General features: G+C 43.2%; 1 protein-coding gene across 11 annotated transcripts in view; it reads right to left on the reverse strand.

Annotated features, from left to right (window-relative positions):
• The window catches only part of MITF (melanocyte inducing transcription factor), a 339,864-nt gene extending 329,107 nt beyond the window's left edge, over nucleotides 1-10,757 (reverse strand). For 10 of the 11 annotated variants that reach the window (XM_077451870.1, XM_077451867.1, XM_077451861.1 and 7 more), the window contains exon 1: nucleotides 10,527-10,757. In XM_077451870.1, coding sequence (XP_077307996.1) covers nucleotides 10,527-10,630 — 104 coding nt within the window. In that variant the 5' untranslated portion in view covers nucleotides 10,631-10,757. Of the gene's footprint in view, nucleotides 1-7,339; nucleotides 8,007-10,526 lie in introns of those variants that run through there. The other variant, XM_077451864.1, reaches the window with a different exon arrangement.
• Between the last annotated feature and the right edge of the window lie 9,560 nt (nucleotides 10,758-20,317).

Here is a 20,317-nt window from a genome sequence, read left to right on the forward strand (position 1 = left end):
AATCATTTTTTATATAACAGATCAGTGCTGTGCGGCTTCACTACTTTTGTATGCAGACAGTGTGGGGGATTGACGGAACACCAGCGGCTGGAGGAAGAGGGGCACGGGACCTCAGAGCTGTACCAGGGATATGTCAGCAACAGGACTGGAAATGAGGATATATCTCACTAGGGCTCATTCGCACTTGGGTGACTTGTCATGCGACTTTGAACATGACGGGTCGCATGAAAAGTAACAGCCATTCTTTTCAATGGCACTTGTTTAGAATGGGGCAACTTAACCACTTACAGACCAGACGATTTTCCCCCTTAATGACCAGGCCGTTTTTTGCAATACGGCACTGTGGCGCTTATAACTGACAATAAAAAAAGGAGCGACAATTTTGAAAAAAAAAAAAAACAATATTTTTAACTTTTTGCTATAATAAATATCCTTAAAAAAATTTGTAGAAAACGAATTTCTTCATCAGTTTAGGCCAATATGTATTCTTCTACTTCTACATATTTCTGGTAAAATAAAATTGCAATAAATATATATTGATTATTTTGCGCAAAAGTTATAGCGTCTACAAAATAGGGGATAGATTTATGGCGTTTTTATTATTTATTTATTTGTTTTACCAGTAATGGCGGAGATCTGAAATTTTTATCGGGACTGCGACATTGTGGCAGACAGATCGGACACTTCTGACACATTTTTGGGACCATTGACACTTATACAGCGATCAATGCTATAAAAATGCACTGATTACTGTATAAATGACACTGGCAGGGAAGGGGTTAACACTAGGGGGCAATCAAGGGGTTAAATATGTTCCCTGGGAGGTGTTTCTAACTGTGGGGGGGAGGGGACTGACTGGAGGAGGAGAGAGATCGCTGTTCCTAATCACTAGGAACAGCAGATCACTCTGACCTCCCCTGTCAAGACGGGAATCTGTCTGTTGACATTGACAGATCCTCATTCTGGCTCCCTCTTCCGCAATCGCAGGTGGCTGGCGGGCATCACGGCTGCCGGCCACTCAGATCGGGTCCCCTGCCATGCAGCGGGCACGTGCGCACCTGCTATGGCTCTTAAAGGAGACCTACAGCGATTTGCGGGAACGAGCCAAGCATTAGCCGCGCCCTCTTTTCCCACCTCCCGCCGACGTCATCCCCAGCCGCCCGGCGTCGCCCTGTTGCATGCTGCGGGAGACCCAATCAAGCGTCTCCGACTCCCGGAATACTGGACACACTTGTCCTCAGTCCGGTTGCGGTACGGTCCTGTTGAACTCAATTGTCGAGTTTTGAAATCGCATGGTAACGATCCAAATATGCGATTTTACCTGAAAATGCCTCTAATGTCACTTATGTATACACATATTGCGTTCATCGTAAATGCATTCTACTGACCAGAATATTGGTTTATTGTGACCATCGGAATAAATTTACCCACATACACGCGCATGTATGCGCATTTAGACGCACATACAAAACGCTGATAACCTTTACTCCAAATGCAGGTACACCATTTGTGTAAAGAGCGCCTCCGGGTGGCCATATTACATTTTACAGAAAATTACAGCATTACAGACTGAAAAGTAAAAAGTGAATTTTAATAACATTCCATTACAATATGACTTGTGTTGCAATTGTACATGATTTTGTTATATTATTATTTTTTTTAAATTTACTATTTTTATTCCCCATAGAAATGAAGTTATCATTTATTAAATATTATCACTCTGTGTGTAATTAATCTATATAATATATGAGTTTCCCTTTTTGAATTGAATTACTGAAATAAATTAACTTTTTGATGACATTCAAATTTTTTTGAGATGCACCTGTATATGATTGTTATTTTATTATTATTTTTTTCAAATTTACTATTATTTTTTCTCATAAAAATGGAGTTAACGTTTTTTGAAATATATCACTCTGTGTGTAATTAATCTATATAATATATGAGTTTCACTTTTTGAATTGAATTACTCAAATAAATAAACTTTTTGATAATATTCAAATTTGTTTTGAGATGCACCTGTATATGACTTTGTTATATTATTATTTTTTTCCCCATAGAAATACAGTTATCATTTTTTAAATAATATCACTATGTGTGTAATTAATCTATATAATATATAGTTTCCCTTTTTTAATTTAATTACTGAAATTAACTTTGTGATGATATTCATATTTTTAGAGCTGCACCTGTATATGATTGTTATTTTATTATTATTTTTTCTAATTTACTATTATTTTGTTCTAAAATGGAGTTACCATTTTTGAAATATATCACTCTGTGTGTAATTAATCTATATAATATCTGAGTTTCACTTTTTGAATTGAATTACTCAAATAAATAAACTTTTTGATAATATTCCATTTTTTTTAGATGCACCTCTATATGATTTTGTTATATATTTTTTTTTTTAATTACCTATTTTTTTCCCATAAAAATGGGAGCTATCCTTTAAGTTTCCTGGAGTTGGGCTTCAAAAGAAGTTCTATGATCATGCCATACACTTTTATTTTATAACATCAACATTGTAATACCGATACTGACAATAATTTAATTGTATTAAAAATGTAATGTCTGCCTTCATTTTGTAAAATGCTGTGCAAACTGTTGGCACTATATAAATCCTGTATAATAATAATAATAATAATAATAATATCCAATATAAGCTTACTTAAAAAAAAATCTCCTTTCCTAATGTCAGTTCTGCCATTTCTTTCCAGAACTTCCTGGACATCCTGCATGCTTTGCAGCATCTTATCAACTTTGGAGGACTACATATCCCATGGTACCTTGCTGCCTGTAGGCAGTGATTCCTGAAGCTCCTCCCCTCAGCACCTCTATAGTTCAGAAGGCAGGCTCTGTGAAGTGTGTCACACAGCAGGACCTCACAGGATTTCAAGGAAGGAAATGTGTGGGGAACTCCACAGAGTAAGTTTACAAACTCTAAGATCAATCAAATAATAGGAGAAGGCTAGAAATGATTAAAATACAATATAGAAGAGAATAATAAATGTAATATTTTGATCTTGGAGACACTTTAAAAGTACATTCAAAGACAGATTTTTTATTTATTTTTTTGGATAGAGAAGAGAATGTTAAAAACCCCTTTCAGGTTTTTCCCATCTGTGTCCCACTGTGCAAAATTCCTTGCACTTCCTGTCCTGTAAATACCATAGAAAGTGAAAGGAAATGATGTAAAATCCCCTTTTTATACAACTGTCCCCAAAAGTGTCCCCTTACAAGGAATTCCTCATTATTCCAATGATAATCAAAATTTTAGATTTTTTTCTCCCACAATTTCCATCCCATGGTGGTCAGCAGGACAAACAGGGGAATAAAATACACTATATTCCCAAAAGTATTGGGACACTTGCCTTTACACGCACATGAACTTTAAAGGATATGTAAAGGTTCGGTTTAAAAAAATAAATAACAAACACGTCATACTTACCTCCTCTGTGCAGTTGGTTTTGCACAAAGTGGCCCCCCCGATCCTCCTCTTCTGGGGTCCCTCAGTGGCGCTCCTGGCTCCTCCTCTTCTCAAGTGCCCCATAGGAGCGTCCATTGACTCAGAGAGCATCATTGAATTTGATTGACAGCAGCGGGAGCCAATGGCTGTGCTACTATCGATCTATCCAATCAGGACCGGAGACAGCGGCTGGAGCTGGTGTGCTTGTCCCCGTCACTGGAAAGACTGGGTTCAGGTAAGTAAAAGGGGGGCTCTGGGGGGCAGCTGCATCACAGGAGGTTTTTCACCTTAATGCATAGAATGCATTAAGGTGAAAAACCTTGAGGGTTTACAACCCCGTTAATGGCATCCCAGCCTTAGTCCGTAGGGTTCAATATTGAGTTGCTCCACCCTTTGCAGCTATAACAGCTTCAACTCTTCTGGGAAGGCTGTCCACAAGGTTTAGGAGTGTCTATGGGAATGTTTCTTCCAGAAGCACATTTGTGAGGTCAGGCACTGATGTTGGACGAGAAGGCCTGGCTCACAGTCTACACTTTAATTCATCCCAAAGGTGTTCTATCGGGTTGAGGTCAGGACTCTGTGCAGGCCAGTCAAGTTCCTCCATCCCAAATTCACTCATCCATGTCTTTATGGACCTTGCTTTGTGCACTGGTGCGCAGTCATGTTGGAACAGGAAGGGGCCATCCCCAAACTGTTCCCACAAAGTTGGAAGTATGAAATTGTCCAAAATGTCTTGGTATGCTGATGCCTTAAGTGTTCCCTTCACTGGAACTAAGGGGCCAATCCCAACCCCTGAAAAACAACCCCACACCATAATCCCCCCTCCACCAAATTATTTGGACCAGTGCACAAAGCAAGGTCCATAAAGACATGGATGAGCGAGTTTGGGGTGGAGGAACTTGACTGGCCTGCACAGAGTCCTGACCTCAACCCGATAGAACACCTTTGGGATGAATTAAAGTGTAGACTGTGAGCCAGGCCTTCTCGTCCAACATCAGTGCCTGACCTCACAAATGTGCTTCTGGAAGAAACATTCCCATAGACGCACTCCTAAACCTTGTGGACAGCCTTCCCAGAAGAGTTGAAGCTGTTATAGCTTTAAAGGATGGGCCAACTCAATATTGAACCCTACGGACTAATGCCGGCCATACACGGTTCGAATTTCGAAAGAATTTTCTTTCGAAAACCGTATCTAAGAATTTTCATACAAATTTCGCACCATTAGTGGGCTGCAGCAACAGCCGATTTTCGTGCGGCAATCGGACATGTTAGAAATTTGTTAGAAAAATGTTAGAAAAAGAAACGATTTTCTAATCAGTGATGGGAGAATCGTGCGAGAAATGTAATAAGAAAAAAAATGCCCATGTGCAAGAAAAGAAAATTTATGGAGAGAAAAGAAGATTCTTGGCCACGAAAATTCTTTTCTGTAGCAACATGAGGTGAAATTGAAGACTTGGTCGGCCGAATTTTGAAAATCAATGGTGGCATCATCAGATCACAAAAAAAATGAACTTTCTGATTTTGAAAAGAAAATTTGTTCGAAATTCGACCGTGTATGGCCTGCCTAAGACTGGGATGCCACATTAAAGTCTTACTAAACCCAGGACCCTGCATTCACTATATCTGGTCTCCTCCAGTACACAGAACATGGAAACGCAATTATTTTTAGTAAATATAAACTGCTAAATACCTTTTCTCATCAGCAGTATATGGCAGTCTTGTGACTTCTATCAGTGTCTGGTTAAAGCTTGTAGGAGGAGTTTTCATTCTCCTCTGACTATCCTATGAGACTGCATGATCCCTGACCCTCTGTGCTGATTGGCCCTGTGCTGATCACATGCACTCTCCCAAAAAAAAAAAAAAACTCTTTAGCAATACAAACTGAGCATGTGCAGAATGACTCCTAGGGCCCTGTACTATCAGCAGATGGATTGGGGACAGTGGAAGAAGGGGAGAATCAGAGAAGACAGGATCAAACAACCTTTTTACACAATGCGGAGGATTAACCCCTTAGGTTCTACAGTGAGTATAACAAACATGCTTTACTGCATATACAGACTGATTATACTGTTGTGGGTTTAGTAACACTTTAAGGTGGGGGGGGGGGGTGTAAAAACGTGGTTCAACCATGTGTTTATACTGACCCCAACTGTAATGCCTTGTACACAAGGTCGGAAATTCTGACGAAAAAGGTTTATATTGTCGGAAAATCCAATTGTGTGTGGGCTCTATCCGACGGAAAAAAATTGAGAGCAAGATCTCAAATTTTCTGACCAAAAAATCTGATCTGACTTTTTTCCGATCATTTGTAGAGAATTCCGATCGGACAAAGTGCCACGCATGCGCAGATCAAATTACGAGACCAAAGCTATTGGCTACTAGCCTCAATGTAGTCCTGTTGTTCTGAAGGATCTTTTTTTCCGACAACTTTGTCCGACCGTGACAACCATTCGTTTAGGATCAAGCGCCTTAAGGAGATTCCGTTCGCAATTGCAGCGCTATACAAATCATTCATTCATTCACAAAATTTGTTGGAAAAAATCCAACGGATTTTGTTGTCGGAATGTCCGACCGTGTGTACAAGGCATAAGTCTAAACAAACCCTTAGGGCCGGTTCACACAGGGGGCGATGCAAGGCGACACGACTTGCCGTGCCGTGACCTGACAAGTCGCCCCCGTTCTGTACAATGGAACCGTTCTAAGAGGAGCGACTCGAGTCACTCCGACTTAGAAAAAAGGTTCCTGTACTACTTTTGGGCGACCTCGGGGCGACTTGCATTGACTTCTATACAGAAATCATTTGCAAGTCGCCGCTGAGGTCACAACAGGTCGCGGCGCGGCAAGTCGTGTCGCCTCGCATCGCCCCCTGTGTGAACCGAGCCTAAGCCTGGGTTCACACATGAGAACATGTGTATAATCATGCATGTTCCTGACCTGCACACACATGTGCTGTTCTAAGCAGATGCATGGGGTGCCATTAATTGTTAATAGCACCCTCACGCATCGGTACCCACGTGCCGTAGCACCATGCCGTTCCACGCAACGTGTTTTTAAAACAGGGACTTCTTTCCTCGTGTTTCTCGTGAGAACAGCAGCCTATGCAAATGACTGGGCTGCTGTACCTGCAATCTGCGCATGCACACGTGTGAACCTAGGATCAACCTAGGGCAACAAAGAAAGATTTTGATAGCATTATGACGCTACTAAAATGCTCTTGATGAATCATTAGCGATCATTACACGTAAAGTTGCAATTCATAGCACACATTTAATTAGTGATTATTGGCTTCTACATGCTACATTTGATTGTTTTCTATGGGTAGTGTTCGTTCAGTGGCCAGCACTGAATATCGAGGGGTGGTCACAGGTGCACTACCAAAAATCCCCTGTAGGAGCAAGGAAGTCCCAACAAGGGGCACACAGGTGGCTCTAAAAACCTAACACAGTACACACTCCAACTTGATCCAACAAAAGGGTTCTCCTTTAATAACCATAGATGGATAAGCAGTAGAACAGAAGACAACCAGAACTAAGTTTGAATAGCGGGGAGCAGTGTATTCCAGCACTAGCTGGAATACACAACTAACTTCTATCATTTGCCTGCAAAGGCAGCTAACAGATCAGCAGACGGCACAGCAAAGTGACATAAAGGTCTAATATCACATAACACGTGTTGAGGTTTTCTCATACATTCCTCTGATTATCTTTAGTAGCATTTCCCACAAAGCAAATGTATTTTTTTTTCTTTTAAAGTGAACCTGTCATTTTAAAATTCCTTTACTACCAACAGAGAAAGGAGCCCACATTTCCTATAAGTACCCTAGACCAGACAAAGTAACAGCTTTGCTATGAAGCCAATACAAACACATACTTGCTTGCCCATGCTCCAAGATCTCCCCAATCTTCCTCCATAGCTTAACCAATTCGGGTAATTCTGGATGATGGGGATAACGGGGCACTACTGTCTGCTTTCCATAATGTAGAATTCCTGAGTGGTCAACGGTCAGTTCTTGTGTAGACTGTATTCCATAACATAGGATTCCTTAGTGGTCAACTGTCAATCCTTGCGTAGCCTGCCATCCATAACACAGAACTCCTAAGTGGTCAACTGTCAATTCTTGTGTAGCCTGCCTTCCATAACACAGAACTCCTAAATGGTCAACTGTCAATCCTTGTGTAGCCTGCCTTCCATAACACAGAACTCCTAGGTGGTCAACTGTCAATACTTGAGTAGTCTGCTTTCCATTGCCTTGGACTCCTGAGTGGTCAACTGTTAGTGCTTAGGAAGTCTGCTTTCCATAGAATAGGACTTCTGAGTGGTCAACTGTCAGTCCTTAGGAAGTCTGCTTTCCATAAAATAGGACTCCTGAGTGGTCAACTGTCAATACTTGAGTAGTCTGCTTTCCATAGCATAGGACTCCTGAGTGGTCAACTGTTAGTCCTTAGGAAGTCTGCTTTCCATAGAATAGGACTTCTGATAAGCTAAGCTTTTAAGCCTCACGTAGCCTGCTCATATGTGCTTGCTCCTTTCCCCAATCCAAGCAGGTAATGGTTAACTTTCAACAAATCTTCTTCCTTTGCTCAAACCAATTGCAGTACCTCAACGGCCAACACCAGCTCTCTTATTGGTTTGTGTGATGATGGGGTGGGAGGTGTGGCTGAACTCCAAGGTGGAGCTGAAGCTGAGTCACCAGGTATAATGAACAGGCATGACAGGTTCGCTTTAAGTGCAATTAACTATGAAATACTGATAAAGTTCTAAACCAAAGCAGGCAGTAAACCTTCAATATTATTATGCAATGGAATGTGCTAGCATTACCGGCACACACAACTTATTAGGATGCTAGAAGTCCACAACTAACCTGGGATGCTCATTGATTGTCCATGTTTGCTACAGAACACGGACCCGGGCAAGATGTCCCACAGCGGAATAAAAGTTTGCAACGTCACAACTTCACGTCACAGCTTGAGGTGACCAAATGGCAACCCAATGTCACAAGAAATAATTCAACTGACAATAACGCTGAGGCAGCAATTAATCTGCAAGCTAACCTTGAATGCCAACTAGAATTCTGAATAGAACTAGGCATTTCATAGCAGTAAAAAGCATTCATTATCACCGTACATAGCAGAACATTCTATTTTGTAGCGAACGTCAAAGAGCTCACAGTTCCCCTAGCTGATGATACAATCCAGCAACCTATTTTCCCACAGTTCTAGACTGCAAAGTAGCCTAGAACGGTCCAGACATGTAAAAATGAAAGGAGCCATTACATTGATATATTTGGGTTTTAAGGACAATCATAGGGCAACCCAAAGTGTCCACATATTTCAGATCAATTTGGTATACTGGAGAACAATATTTCCAAATGCACAGAGAACTTCCTGCCTTGTAGTCTTAAAGAAGAACATTGGCAACTGTCATTTACTTTTTCACAGCTAGTGAGAACTAAACAGTAAAGCTACATCAATATCAAAGGACTCTTATAAAAAGAAGAGCCACCAAATTGATATACTTGGGTTTTGAGAACATTCGTAGCTTAACCCAAATTTTTCAGATATTTCAAATCAAGTTGGTATACTGGAGAACAATATATCCAAATGCACAGAGAACATCCTGTCTTGTAGTCTTAAAGAACACAGGCAACTGTCATTTACGTTTTCACAGCTAATGAGAGCTGAACAGTAAATTGGCACCAATGTCAAAGGACTCATGGAAATGAAAGGGCCACCAAATTAATGTACTTGGGTTTTGAGTACATTTGTAGATTAACCAAATTTTTGCAGGACTTTCAAATCAAGTTGAGATACTGGAGAACAATACTTCCAAATGCACAGTGAACTTCCTGTCTTGTAGTCTTATGAGAGAACACTGCCAACTGTCATTTAACTACCTCTTGAGTCTTGACAACCAATGTGTGCTATACAGTAAAGTTACATCAATGTCAGAGAACTTTTGTAGGTTAACCTAAATGTTTCAGGTATTTCAAATCAAGTTGAGATATTGAAGAACAATATTTCCAAATGCACAGTGAACCTCTGGTCTTGTAGTCTTATGAGAGAACACTCCCAACTGTCATTTAGCGACCCATTGACAGCCAATGAATGCTGTAAATTAAGTTATATCAACGTCAAAGGTCTCGTAGAAATAAAGAGGGAACCAAATCGGCGTACTTGGGTTTTAAGATTTTTGGTTTTGTTCAGGGTGATCAGAAATGTAAAATCCAGTTGGTATACTTGAGAACAATATTTGCAAATGCACAGTGAACTTCCTGTCTTAGGAAAGAACACTGGCAACTGTCATTTACCTCTTGACGGCTAATGAGAGCCTCAGTAAAGGTACATCAATATCAAGGGACTTGAAGAACGTAAAAGGCCACTAAATTGAAGTTTTGGGGATTTGAGAACATTTGTAGGTTAACTTACATTTTTCAAATATTTCAAAGCAAGTTGGTCTATTGGAGTAGAATATTTTGCAAAGGCACAGTTGACTTACCAGCTTGTAGTCTTATAAGAGAACATGGGCAACTGTCATTTAACTACCTCTTGACAGCTAATGAGAGCTGTACAGTAAAGTTACATCAATGTCAAAGAACTTGTAGAAATTAAACGACTGTTAAATTGTTGTAAGTTTTTCAGGGTGATCAGATATTTCAAATCAAGTTGGCATTCTAGAGAATAATATTTGCAAATGCACAGTGGGTTTCCTGTCTTATAGTCTTCTAAGAGAACACGGGCAACTGTCATTTAAATACCTAGTGACAGCTAATGAGAGCTGCACAGCAAAGTTGCATCAATGTAGAATAACAGAATTTCTGCAGGCGTTGCGACTTTTCTTGAATGCTAATAGTAGCTCATATACTGCATACAACGTAACTTTTTATCTAGGTATCATGGTCCTTTAAATCCTTTACAGCGATACCATATAGGGAATAACCGTCACAAGGTATATATATAGATATATGCCGTTATTTTAACCTTTCTGTATCGAGCCCTGAATTTTCCCGCTACAACCTCACCAATAGGAAAAGCACTGTCACCAAGCAGATGTCACTGACCTGTAATTTAAAGGTTGACTCTTCAGCTCGTAATACGTCTTCGGCTCTTCGTTAAAGTCTTCGCCTACGTCGAAATCAGCCACAATTCCTGATTCAGCCTGCATGGTTACAGCTGTCACAAGCACCCGGACTCAACTGCAAAACAGCAGGCTGCTATCTCTCCCAAGTCTTTCCTCTCGGTGTCATACACACAGTAAACTCTCTCGTCCTTGCCTGCACTGTATACATGATTTTTTTTCTTCTTATTGACAGCAAACTCCCGGATGTTGGCTCACCTCTGCCATCTATTGGATGTATTTAAATAGCCTATGGCTTTTTTTTTTCCACTTGCTGATACAGTAACTAAGTGCTAAACTATAGCGAGCGATCTGAACCACACCGCGTTCTAGAGGCTGCCCTGGGTTCTGGAACAATTGTACCCCTGAACCTGCGGCAAACTTTATTATCAGACGGGACACTGTCCACATGGAGTTTGCGTGTTCTCTCTGTGGCTGCCTGGGTTAAGCTCTTAAAGTGGTGTTGCCACCAAAAAATAAAAAATAGTTTAGAATTCTTTAAAAAAATAAAAAATTATTGGAAAAAAAAAATTTTTTTACTCACCTCTAAATGCCTGTTGCTAGGGGGTCATCACTTCCCCTCGCGCCGCACAGTCATCTGGGACCTGTCACGTGTCCCAGATGACTGTGCGGCGTATCACGGCGCCCTGCGCTGCTCGCGCATGCGCAGTGGGTGCCCGGCTGTGCCCACAGTAAGCCCTTGTACACATGGTCGGAGAATCCGTCGGAATGTGTCCTATCGGACCATGTCATCGGATAATCCGACTGTGTGTGGTATGCATCGGATTGATTCCCAATTTTCCAACATGTTGGAAATATTTCCCGACCAACTGGGCCAGTCGGACATACTCCGATCATGTGTAGAGAATTTTGATCGGACCAAGTGCCACGCATGCTCAGATCAAATTCCTACATCAAAGCTATTGGCTACTAGCCTGAATATAGTCCCATCGTAACGAGATTACGTCATCACGTTCTGACAGATCGGATTTTTCGCCAACTTTGTCCAACCGTGTGTATGCAACAGTTTCGGACAAGTTTCGACGGACAAAATCCGACGGGCAAAATCCGACGGATTTGGTTGTGGAAATCTCCGACCGTGTGTACAGGGGCTAAGAATGACGGCACCACGAGCGGAGCAGGGAACGAGGGGGGGGGGTCCATTCCCCCGCATCACTGGACCCTGGGACAGGTAAGTGTCCTATTATTAAAAGTCAGCAGCTGCAGTATTTGTAGCTGCTGACTTTTAATTTTTTTTTTTTTTAGGGGGCACCCCACTTTAAGCTCCTTGAGGTAATGGACTAATGTGAATGTACAGTATAAAAAGCACTGCATACATTTTGGCACTATATGCAGGTGCATCTTCAAAAATTAGAATATCATCAAAAAGTTCATTTATTTCAGTAATTTAAATTCAAAAATACAGAGTGATATATTTCAAGCATTTCTTTCTTTGAATTTTGATGATTATTGCTTACAGCTAGTGAAACCCTAAAATTCAGTATCTCAGGAAATGAATATATCCATGTATAGTATGCACTTAATACTTGGTCGGGGCTCCTTTTGCATGAATTACTGCATCAATACGGCGTGCCATGGAGGTGATTAGCTTGTGGCACTGCTGAGGTGTTATGGAAGCCCAGGTTGCTTCGATAGTGGCCTTCAGCTCATTGTTGGGTCTGATGTCTCTCATCTTCCTCTTGACAATACCCCACAGATCCTCTATGGGGTTTAAAGCGGGAGTCCACCGGGACTCCGTGTTTTTTTTTTTTTTTTAAAAGCCAGCAGCTACAAATACTGCAGCTGCTGACTTTTAAAATAGTGACACTTACCTGTCCAGCGCGCCCGCGATGTCGGCACCCGAAGCCGATCTCTAGATCGACACTCGAGTGCTGCCGCCGCCATCTTGGGTATGGGAATCAGGAAATGGAGCCTTTCGGCTTCATTTCCCGGTTCCCTACTGCGCATGCGCGAGCCGCGCTGCGCAATGAGGACGGTCCCTGCTGCCTCTGGGATCTGTGTGTTTCCCAGCAGGCAGCGGGGCACTTGCGGAAGGGGGCGGGCACTTGCGGAAAGGGGCGTAATGTACGCCCCTTTCCGCAGAGAGCTAGCCCGGAAGTGGGTGCAGTTACCTGGATTATCCAGGTAACTGCACCCCCCTCCCCCCTGAAAGGTGCCAATTGTGGCGCCGGAGGGGGGGGGGAATCCGATGAGCGGAAGGTCCATTTTAGGGTGGACCTCCGCTTTAAGTCAGGTGAGTTTGCTGGCCAATCAAGCACAGCGATATCATGATCATTAAACCAGGTATTGGTAGTTTTGGCAGAGCGGGCAGGTGCCAAGTCCTGCTGGAAAATGAAATCAGCACCTCCATAAAGCTGGTCAGCAGAGGGAAGCATGAAGTGCTCTCGAATTTCCTGGTAGAGGGCTGCACTGACTTTGGACTTACGGCTGCAGTATTTGTAGCTGTTGGATTTTAATCATTTTTTTTTTAGGTGGATTCCCGCTTTAAGGGGGTAAATCCTTCCGGGGCTGAAGTGGTTAAAGCATAACTAAAACTAAAAACAAAAATGAAATATATTGCAGCTTACCGGTCCTTAGATGCGGTGGATGCATTTGTTTTCAATTTTCAGAACATTTTGAGCAGGCACAGAAAATACCCGTTGATCCCACTAGAAATGCAGCATCCTTGTCACTTTCTGTGAGCTGACCTGAAACCATAAATAATGTTATACAATTGTATGTTATATGTTATAGAGATGAACAAAGGCAGAAGTGTTTGAAGTTCATCCTGAGCTACAACCAGGATTTCCTCTATAGATACAGTTGGGAAGTGAGCGTAGCCACCCAGGGGCAGGAAGTGTGTGTTTGCAGGGGAAAAGTTATTGAAAAAAAAAAAATCACTGCAACCATCTGACTGGTGAACTGCAATATATATATTTTTTGGTTTGGGGTTTACATTTTAAGCACAAAGTATGTAGGTAAAGAACACCCCCCTGCTATGCTCCAATCACATTGAGCATGGAGAATAACGCCAAAAATTTTTAGTTAAATCCATTGCTTCACTTTGCTTATATTGGCCTTGCAAAATAAAAAATGCTAAATTTAGAGGTCAGGTTTAAGGTTTAGTACAGAAAAAAGCGTTTGATAATAAAATAATATGATTTTTATATAGGTCTATAGATCAGACCAAAAAGACAGAAACTGAGGAGGAAACTAAAGGGGGATAGTCCATTTAAAAGAAAAGGAAATTTGCTAAGGACACAAAGGTAATAAAATGTCCCCACAAGATTTTGTCCCCCACAAACACCCCATTTTCCTTAATTATACTGTCATTATTATTATTAAATTATAATAATGATACAGATTTTGTCTGGGCTGTCTGCTGATTTTTTTGTTCTATCTTTCGGGGCATGCTCCCTCTCCCTGTTAAGGTACAGTTATAGAAGCGACTGTTACCGGAAAGATTCTCCAGAAGCTGCTGTTACCGGGAAGATTCTCTAGAAACTGCTGTTAGCCCAAATTTTGTGACATGGACACGCATCGCACAGCCAACTTTGACAGGTTTGCAAATCCCAGCACACAGCATGTGCATCCAGGACCGTGCACCCTGTGCTCCTGCATACGTGGTGCTCAGTCCTGAAGACTGGCAGGTAGTTTTGCTGAAACTTTGGTTTATTGAGATAATTCTGCTGTTACAAGGAAGATTCTCTATAAGCTGCTGTTAGCAGGAAGGTTCTCCAGAAGCTGCTGTTAGACGGCTTTGACACCGAGCTGCCCCGGGCGTCGGCAGTAAAGCAGTGCTATTTTTAGCGCTGCTTTACCGTTGTTTTAGTAGCGATATTCGGCCGCTAGCGGGACATTTTTAACCTCCCCGCTAGCGGCCGAGAAGAGGTTAAATCCGCCCACAAAACGCCGCCGGGGTGGCGTTTTGCCGGTGGTATCACAGTGCTGCTCCACTGATTTCAATGGGGAGCAGCGGGGGAGGAGCGATGAGTTCACCACTCCTTCACTGCTCCAAAGAAGCTGCTAGCAGGACTTTTTCTGACACCCTGCCAGCCTTCGGGCTTTCACACTGGAGTGAATAGAGCCGCTTTTTTTCAGGGGCAATTTGTAGCGCTGGGAATTGGGAGGATTCTCTAGAAGCTGCTGTTACCGTGAAGATTCTCCAGAAGCTACTGTTAGTGGGAAGATTCTCCAGAAGCTGCTGTTAGCCCAAATTTAGTGAAAGGACACGTATCGCACAGCAGACTTTGACAGGTTTGCAAACCCCAGCACACAGCCTGTGCATCCAGGACCGTGCACCCTGTGTCCCTGCATACAGATACGTGGTGCTCAGTCCTGAAGACTGGCAGGTAGTTTATTGGGATAATTCGGCTGTTACCAGGATGAATCTCTAGAAGCTGCTATTAGCGGGAAGTTTCTCCAGAAGCTGCTCTTACCAAGAATATTCTCTATAAGCTGCTGTTAGTGAGAAGGTTCTCCAGAAGCTGCTGTTACCATAAAGATTCTCTATAAGCTGCTGATAGCGAGAAGGTTCTCCAGAAGCTGCTGTTAGTGAGAAGGTTCTCCAGAAGCTGCTGTTACCATAAAGATTCTTTATAAGCTGCTGTTAGCAGGAAGGTTCTCCAGAAGCTGCTGTTGCCATAAAGATTTTCTATAAGCTGCTGTTAGCGGTAAGGTTCTCCAGAAGTTGCTGTTAGTGAGAAGGTTCTCCAGAAGTTGCTGTTAGTGAGAAGGTTCTCTAGAAGCTGCTGTTACCATGAAGATTCTCTATAAGCTGCTGTTAGCAGGAAGGTTCTCCAGAAGCTGCTGTTACCATGAAGATTCTCTATAAGCTGCTGATAGCGAGAAGGTTCTCCAGAAGCTGCTGTTAGTGAGAAGGTTCTCCAGAAGCTGCTGTTACCATAAAGATTCTCTATAAGCTGCTGTTAGCGGGAAGGTTCTCCAGAAGCTACTGTTAGCGGGAAGGTTCTCTAGAAGTTGCTGTTAGTGGGAAGGTTCTCCAGAAGCTGCTGTTACCATGAAGATTCTCTATAAGCTGCTGTTAGCGAGAAGGTTCTCCAGAAGCTGCTGTTAGCGGGAAGGTTCTCCAGAAGCTGCTGTTAGCGGGAAGGTTCTCCAGAAGCTGCTGTTAGTGAGAAGGTTCTCCAGAAGCTGCTGTTAGTGAGAAGGTTCTCCAGAAGCTGCTGTTACCATAAAGATTCTCTATAAGCTGCTGTTAGCGGGAAGTTTCTCCAGAAGCTGCTGTTAGCAGGAAGGTTCTCCAGAAGCTGCTCTTAGTGAGAAGGTTCTCCAGAAGCTGCTGTTACTAGAATTCTCCATATGCTGCTTGTATCAGTAGATTGTCCAGAAGCTCCTGTTGCTAGGAAGATTCTCCAAAAGTTGCTGTTGCTAGGAAGATTCTCCAGAAGCTGCTGGTAGTGGGAAGGCTCTTCAGAAGCTGCTGTTACCAGGAATATTCTCCAGAAGCTGCTGTTAGCCCAAATTTAATGAATGGACACACATCGCACAGCCGACTTTGACAGGTTTGCAAACCCCAGCACACAGCCTGTGCATCCAGGACCGTGCACCCAGTGTTCCTGCATACAGATATATGATGCCCAGTCCTGAAGACTGGCAGGTAGTTTTGATGAACCGTTGGTTTATTGAGATAATTCTTTAAGGCCTCATTCACATTGGTGCTGAGGACCCTACACCATGAATTAGCTGCTTGTTTATGCGGCTGCAGCCACCAGGCAGCCCATGTAAGTCTATGGGGATGCAGCTGCTTGACTTAATGTGAAGGCAGTGCGGGGAGCGCCCCAGAACACAGATAGTGTGCTTTTCAGATTCGCTTACCTGCATGCCTGCCACATTAAGACAATCGGCTGTGTCCCCATAGACTAACATAGGCTGCAGCATCTAGTGCCTTCAGCCTCATAAACAGGAGGGAGGTCCCCAGCATTACATTTTTTAGCATAATGAACATTTTGCTCCTGCGGTGCTGAATTACGGCAGGAGGGAGAGGAGAAGAAGCTGGATTTCATTAAGAAAATGGAAGGGATCAGGTCATGTATATGCCTCCCCAACCACCCCTTTTGTCCAATTGTAAAACAGAATGTGACAGAGAGGTCGCAAGGGCCCGCTGGAGCATGGGACGGGGTCACCAACACTGGTTGGGGTGTTAAAAACACATCTCAACTATGGGGTTTTACCGCCCCCCAAACCACAAATATAAACAAGCCCTGTCCTAAACCCCCATAAGGCTGCTTTCAAACTAATGGGCTGCAATTTACCCACACCGCGCATGCAGCATTGGGCACCTTTACCATAGACTTCCATTATATCTTGTCGGTGTGGTGCATTTTCTGAAAGTGCACCAAAACCGCAGTATATAATAGAAGTCAATATCTCAGTGCCGCTAACCAGCCGCAAAGCTGTAGGTACACTGCGGTGCATCTGCATATCACTGTTAAAGCAGCCTGATAGTGCTAAACCCTTTTATAGATGCTAATATGCCTATTCCAAAAGCGCAATGTATGTGGTGTGTAATAGGACAGGAGTCGGTGCTACAGAGGAAGCATCAGCTTAGGCGGCTCCTACTCTCTCCGCAGCCGTCTTCTCCCTCCACTGCCAGCGCCGGCTCAATGCACTCCGACGCTCCGGGATGGCAGATCGTGATCATCAGGTTGCTGACCCCAAGCATGTGATTCCCTGGTTTGAGGTCAAGGGCTACAATAGAGTTCCAAGGGCCACAAGTGGGCCACTATATGGGTTTAGCTGGTGTTTCACTTTAAATAATTGTAATTGATCACAATGCATCGATAGGTTATTAAAAATGATGGAATGTGTAGTCCTTGATGAACAAAAGTGGGCAGGCTTGAAGCCCAGCCTAATAATGTCCGGTACATACAATAAGATTATCAGATAAATGAAGAGGTTACCAAAGTCACGAAAATTCGGAATTGGTGTAATGTATTTCCATTGTATTTTCGGACAACTGTCCTGATTATATGAAAAATACTTTGCTCCAACTTTGGCACGCTTTCAGCCCATTGATTTGTATGTAAGTTGCATCCAAGTCGGATCATCATTTTAACTGATCTGACTTGTGTAACTTGTGCTCTGAGGATCTTGAAGGGGAACCCCACACCAAAATAATAAAAAACAAAAAACAAAAAAAAAAATGTTTTTTGTTTTTTTTTGGCGTGGGGTTCCCCCCTCTTAATAAGATTCATCCCAGACTCAAAGGGCCTGGTAAGGTCAGATCAAAGTCGGATCCCATTCATTGAAGTCGCATGGAAGTCGGAACATGAAGTCGTAGGGTAAAGTCTGATCAGAAGTCATCCGTCTTCTATGTCAGAGCAGTGTGAACCTGGCTTTAGATGTATTTTAAAGCGGTTGTAAACCCGCTGATGTGTTTTTTTTTTTTTTTTCCTACCTGCAAAGGAAAAGGCATAATCAGCTAGTATGCACCGCATACTAGCTCATTATTAAATACTTACCTTAGAACGAGGCCCCGACATCTGGTCCGATCCACGCCGAGGGAGCCGGCATGTTCCCCCTGCGTTTCTTCCGGGTATCGCGGCTCCGGCGCTGTGAGTGGCCAGAGCCACGATATCTTCACTCCTGCGCATGCGCGTGGGAGATTTCTTCCCGGCAGGGTCCGGCGTCTGCCGGGCTTTCAGCCAAGAATCCTCTGTGCGCATGCGCCGCTGCAGTTAGAGGCACATTGCAAGGGGAATATTTTTTTTACCTACAGGTAAGCCTTATTATAGGCTTTCCTGTAGGTAAAAGTCCCAAAAAGGACTATACAACCACTTTAAGCAGTGGCGACCTGTGCATTATGGGCACCGCCCCCTCTCTCCTGCCACCCTCTCTATCACCAATAGATAGATGCATTGCATGATGGGGGTCACACTGGTGGCATTCAAGGGCACACTGGCAGCATTTAATGGGAAATTGGCAGCATTTGATGGGAACATTAGCAGCAGTTGATGGGTACACTGGCATTATATGATGGTCACACTGGCAGCATTTGATGGGCACACTGGCAGCATTTGATGGCACAGTGGCAGCATTTAATGGGCACAGTGGCAGTGTTTGGCACAATGGCTGCAGTTGATGGCACTGTGGCAGCATTTGATGGCACAGTGGCAGCATTTAAGGTCACAGTGGCAGCATTTAAGGGCACAGTGGCAGTGTTTGATGGGCACAGTGGCAGTGTTTGATGGGCACAGTGGCAGTGTTTGATGGGCACAGTGGGGGCGTTTGATGGGCACAGTGGCTGCAATTGATGATTTTTTTTTCCCAAAAATTTTGCGCACTAGCCGCCACTGATTTTAAAGAGGAGCTGCACCTAAAAAAAAAATATTAAAAGCCAGCAGCTACTAATATTGCAGCTGCTGACTTTTAATAATATCACACTTACCTGTCCCAGGTTCCAGCGATGTCGGCGGCAGATGACGAGAGATCGCTCGTCTCGCTGCTGCCACCGCCGCCATCCTCTGTCAGGGAATCGGGAAGTGAAGCATGAGGGCTTCACTGCCCGGTTCTCTACTGCGCAAGCGCGAGTTGCGCTGCGCTTCTCTTATGGTCCCCCGCTGTGTCTCTGGGAACTGTGTGTTTCCCAGAACACAATGGGGGGGGGGGGGGGGGCGGAGCGATGCGGAGCGATGCGGGGGTCTGCGGCGGTCTGGCCGGAAGTGGGTGCAGTTACCTGGATTATCCAGGTAACTGCACCCCCCTCCCCCCCGAAAGGTGCCGATTGTGGCACCGGAGGGGGGGAGGGATAATACTAGCGGAACTTCCCCTTTAGGGTCAAGAACCGCTTTAAGCACAAAAGTATACCCTCAAGTTGTAAAGTGCTGCGCAAACTGTCGGCACTATATAAATCCTGTATAATATTAATAATAATAAAGTATATTGGCAAGGCACACAGCTCTGCTATGCAAGGTGAAGTCATTATTCCAATGCAAAAAACTGTTGGTTAAACCCACGTGACTTTTTTTTTACTACTACATTTAAATCCTTATCCTCATTTAAAAAAAATGACAAATCATATGAAACAACTGATGCAGGAAAACATTTTGTTGGTTAAATAATACGTTTTTTTTATAGGTCTATACTTTATATATATATAAAAAAAGAAGAAGGAAAACCGACCAAAAAGAGAAAAAACTGTTGAGGAAAGAGGAACTAGGTTTGAAAAGATGGACAGTAACAGGAGCAATTCCGTAACAGCCTATGAGAACAAGAAATGAGGGAAGTGATTGTCACTTGGACAAGGAAACACAGACAATAAGAATAACCCACCATATGTTCTAAACCATCTATTCTGTTTTAAATGCCACTTTATGGGTTGACATGGGTATCTATGGGTTGTTGGTACGACCAACCCATAGACCAAGTCTGTCCAGACAGTATGGTCACTGCTGACTCGGCACCATCCACAAGCAGCTTAACTCTTCAATAAGACACAGAAGATAAATCAAACTCAATTTTAGTTCAGCTAATTGCCAGAGGATGGTTTTCCTGACTTTTGAAGCGTAAGTACACAGTAACTTACCTGAGCCCTCTCTCTGCAGGGTGAAGAACGAATACTGACCTGAGAAACAATGAAGAAACAGGGAGGGTCAAGTTAGGACTAAACTAACTAGTATTGGCCAGGAGGGGTGGACAGAGGGAAACACCAATCATGTAAGTAAACAAGTTGTAGTGGCCCAAAAAACACCACTGGATGTCAGTATAAATCAA

This window comes from Lithobates pipiens, unplaced genomic scaffold (genome assembly GCF_037356315.1).
Source record: "Lithobates pipiens isolate NorthernLeopardFrog02 unplaced genomic scaffold, aLitPip1_a1.2 Scaffold_23, whole genome shotgun sequence".
Lineage (NCBI taxonomy): Eukaryota > Metazoa > Chordata > Amphibia > Anura > Ranidae > Lithobates > Lithobates pipiens.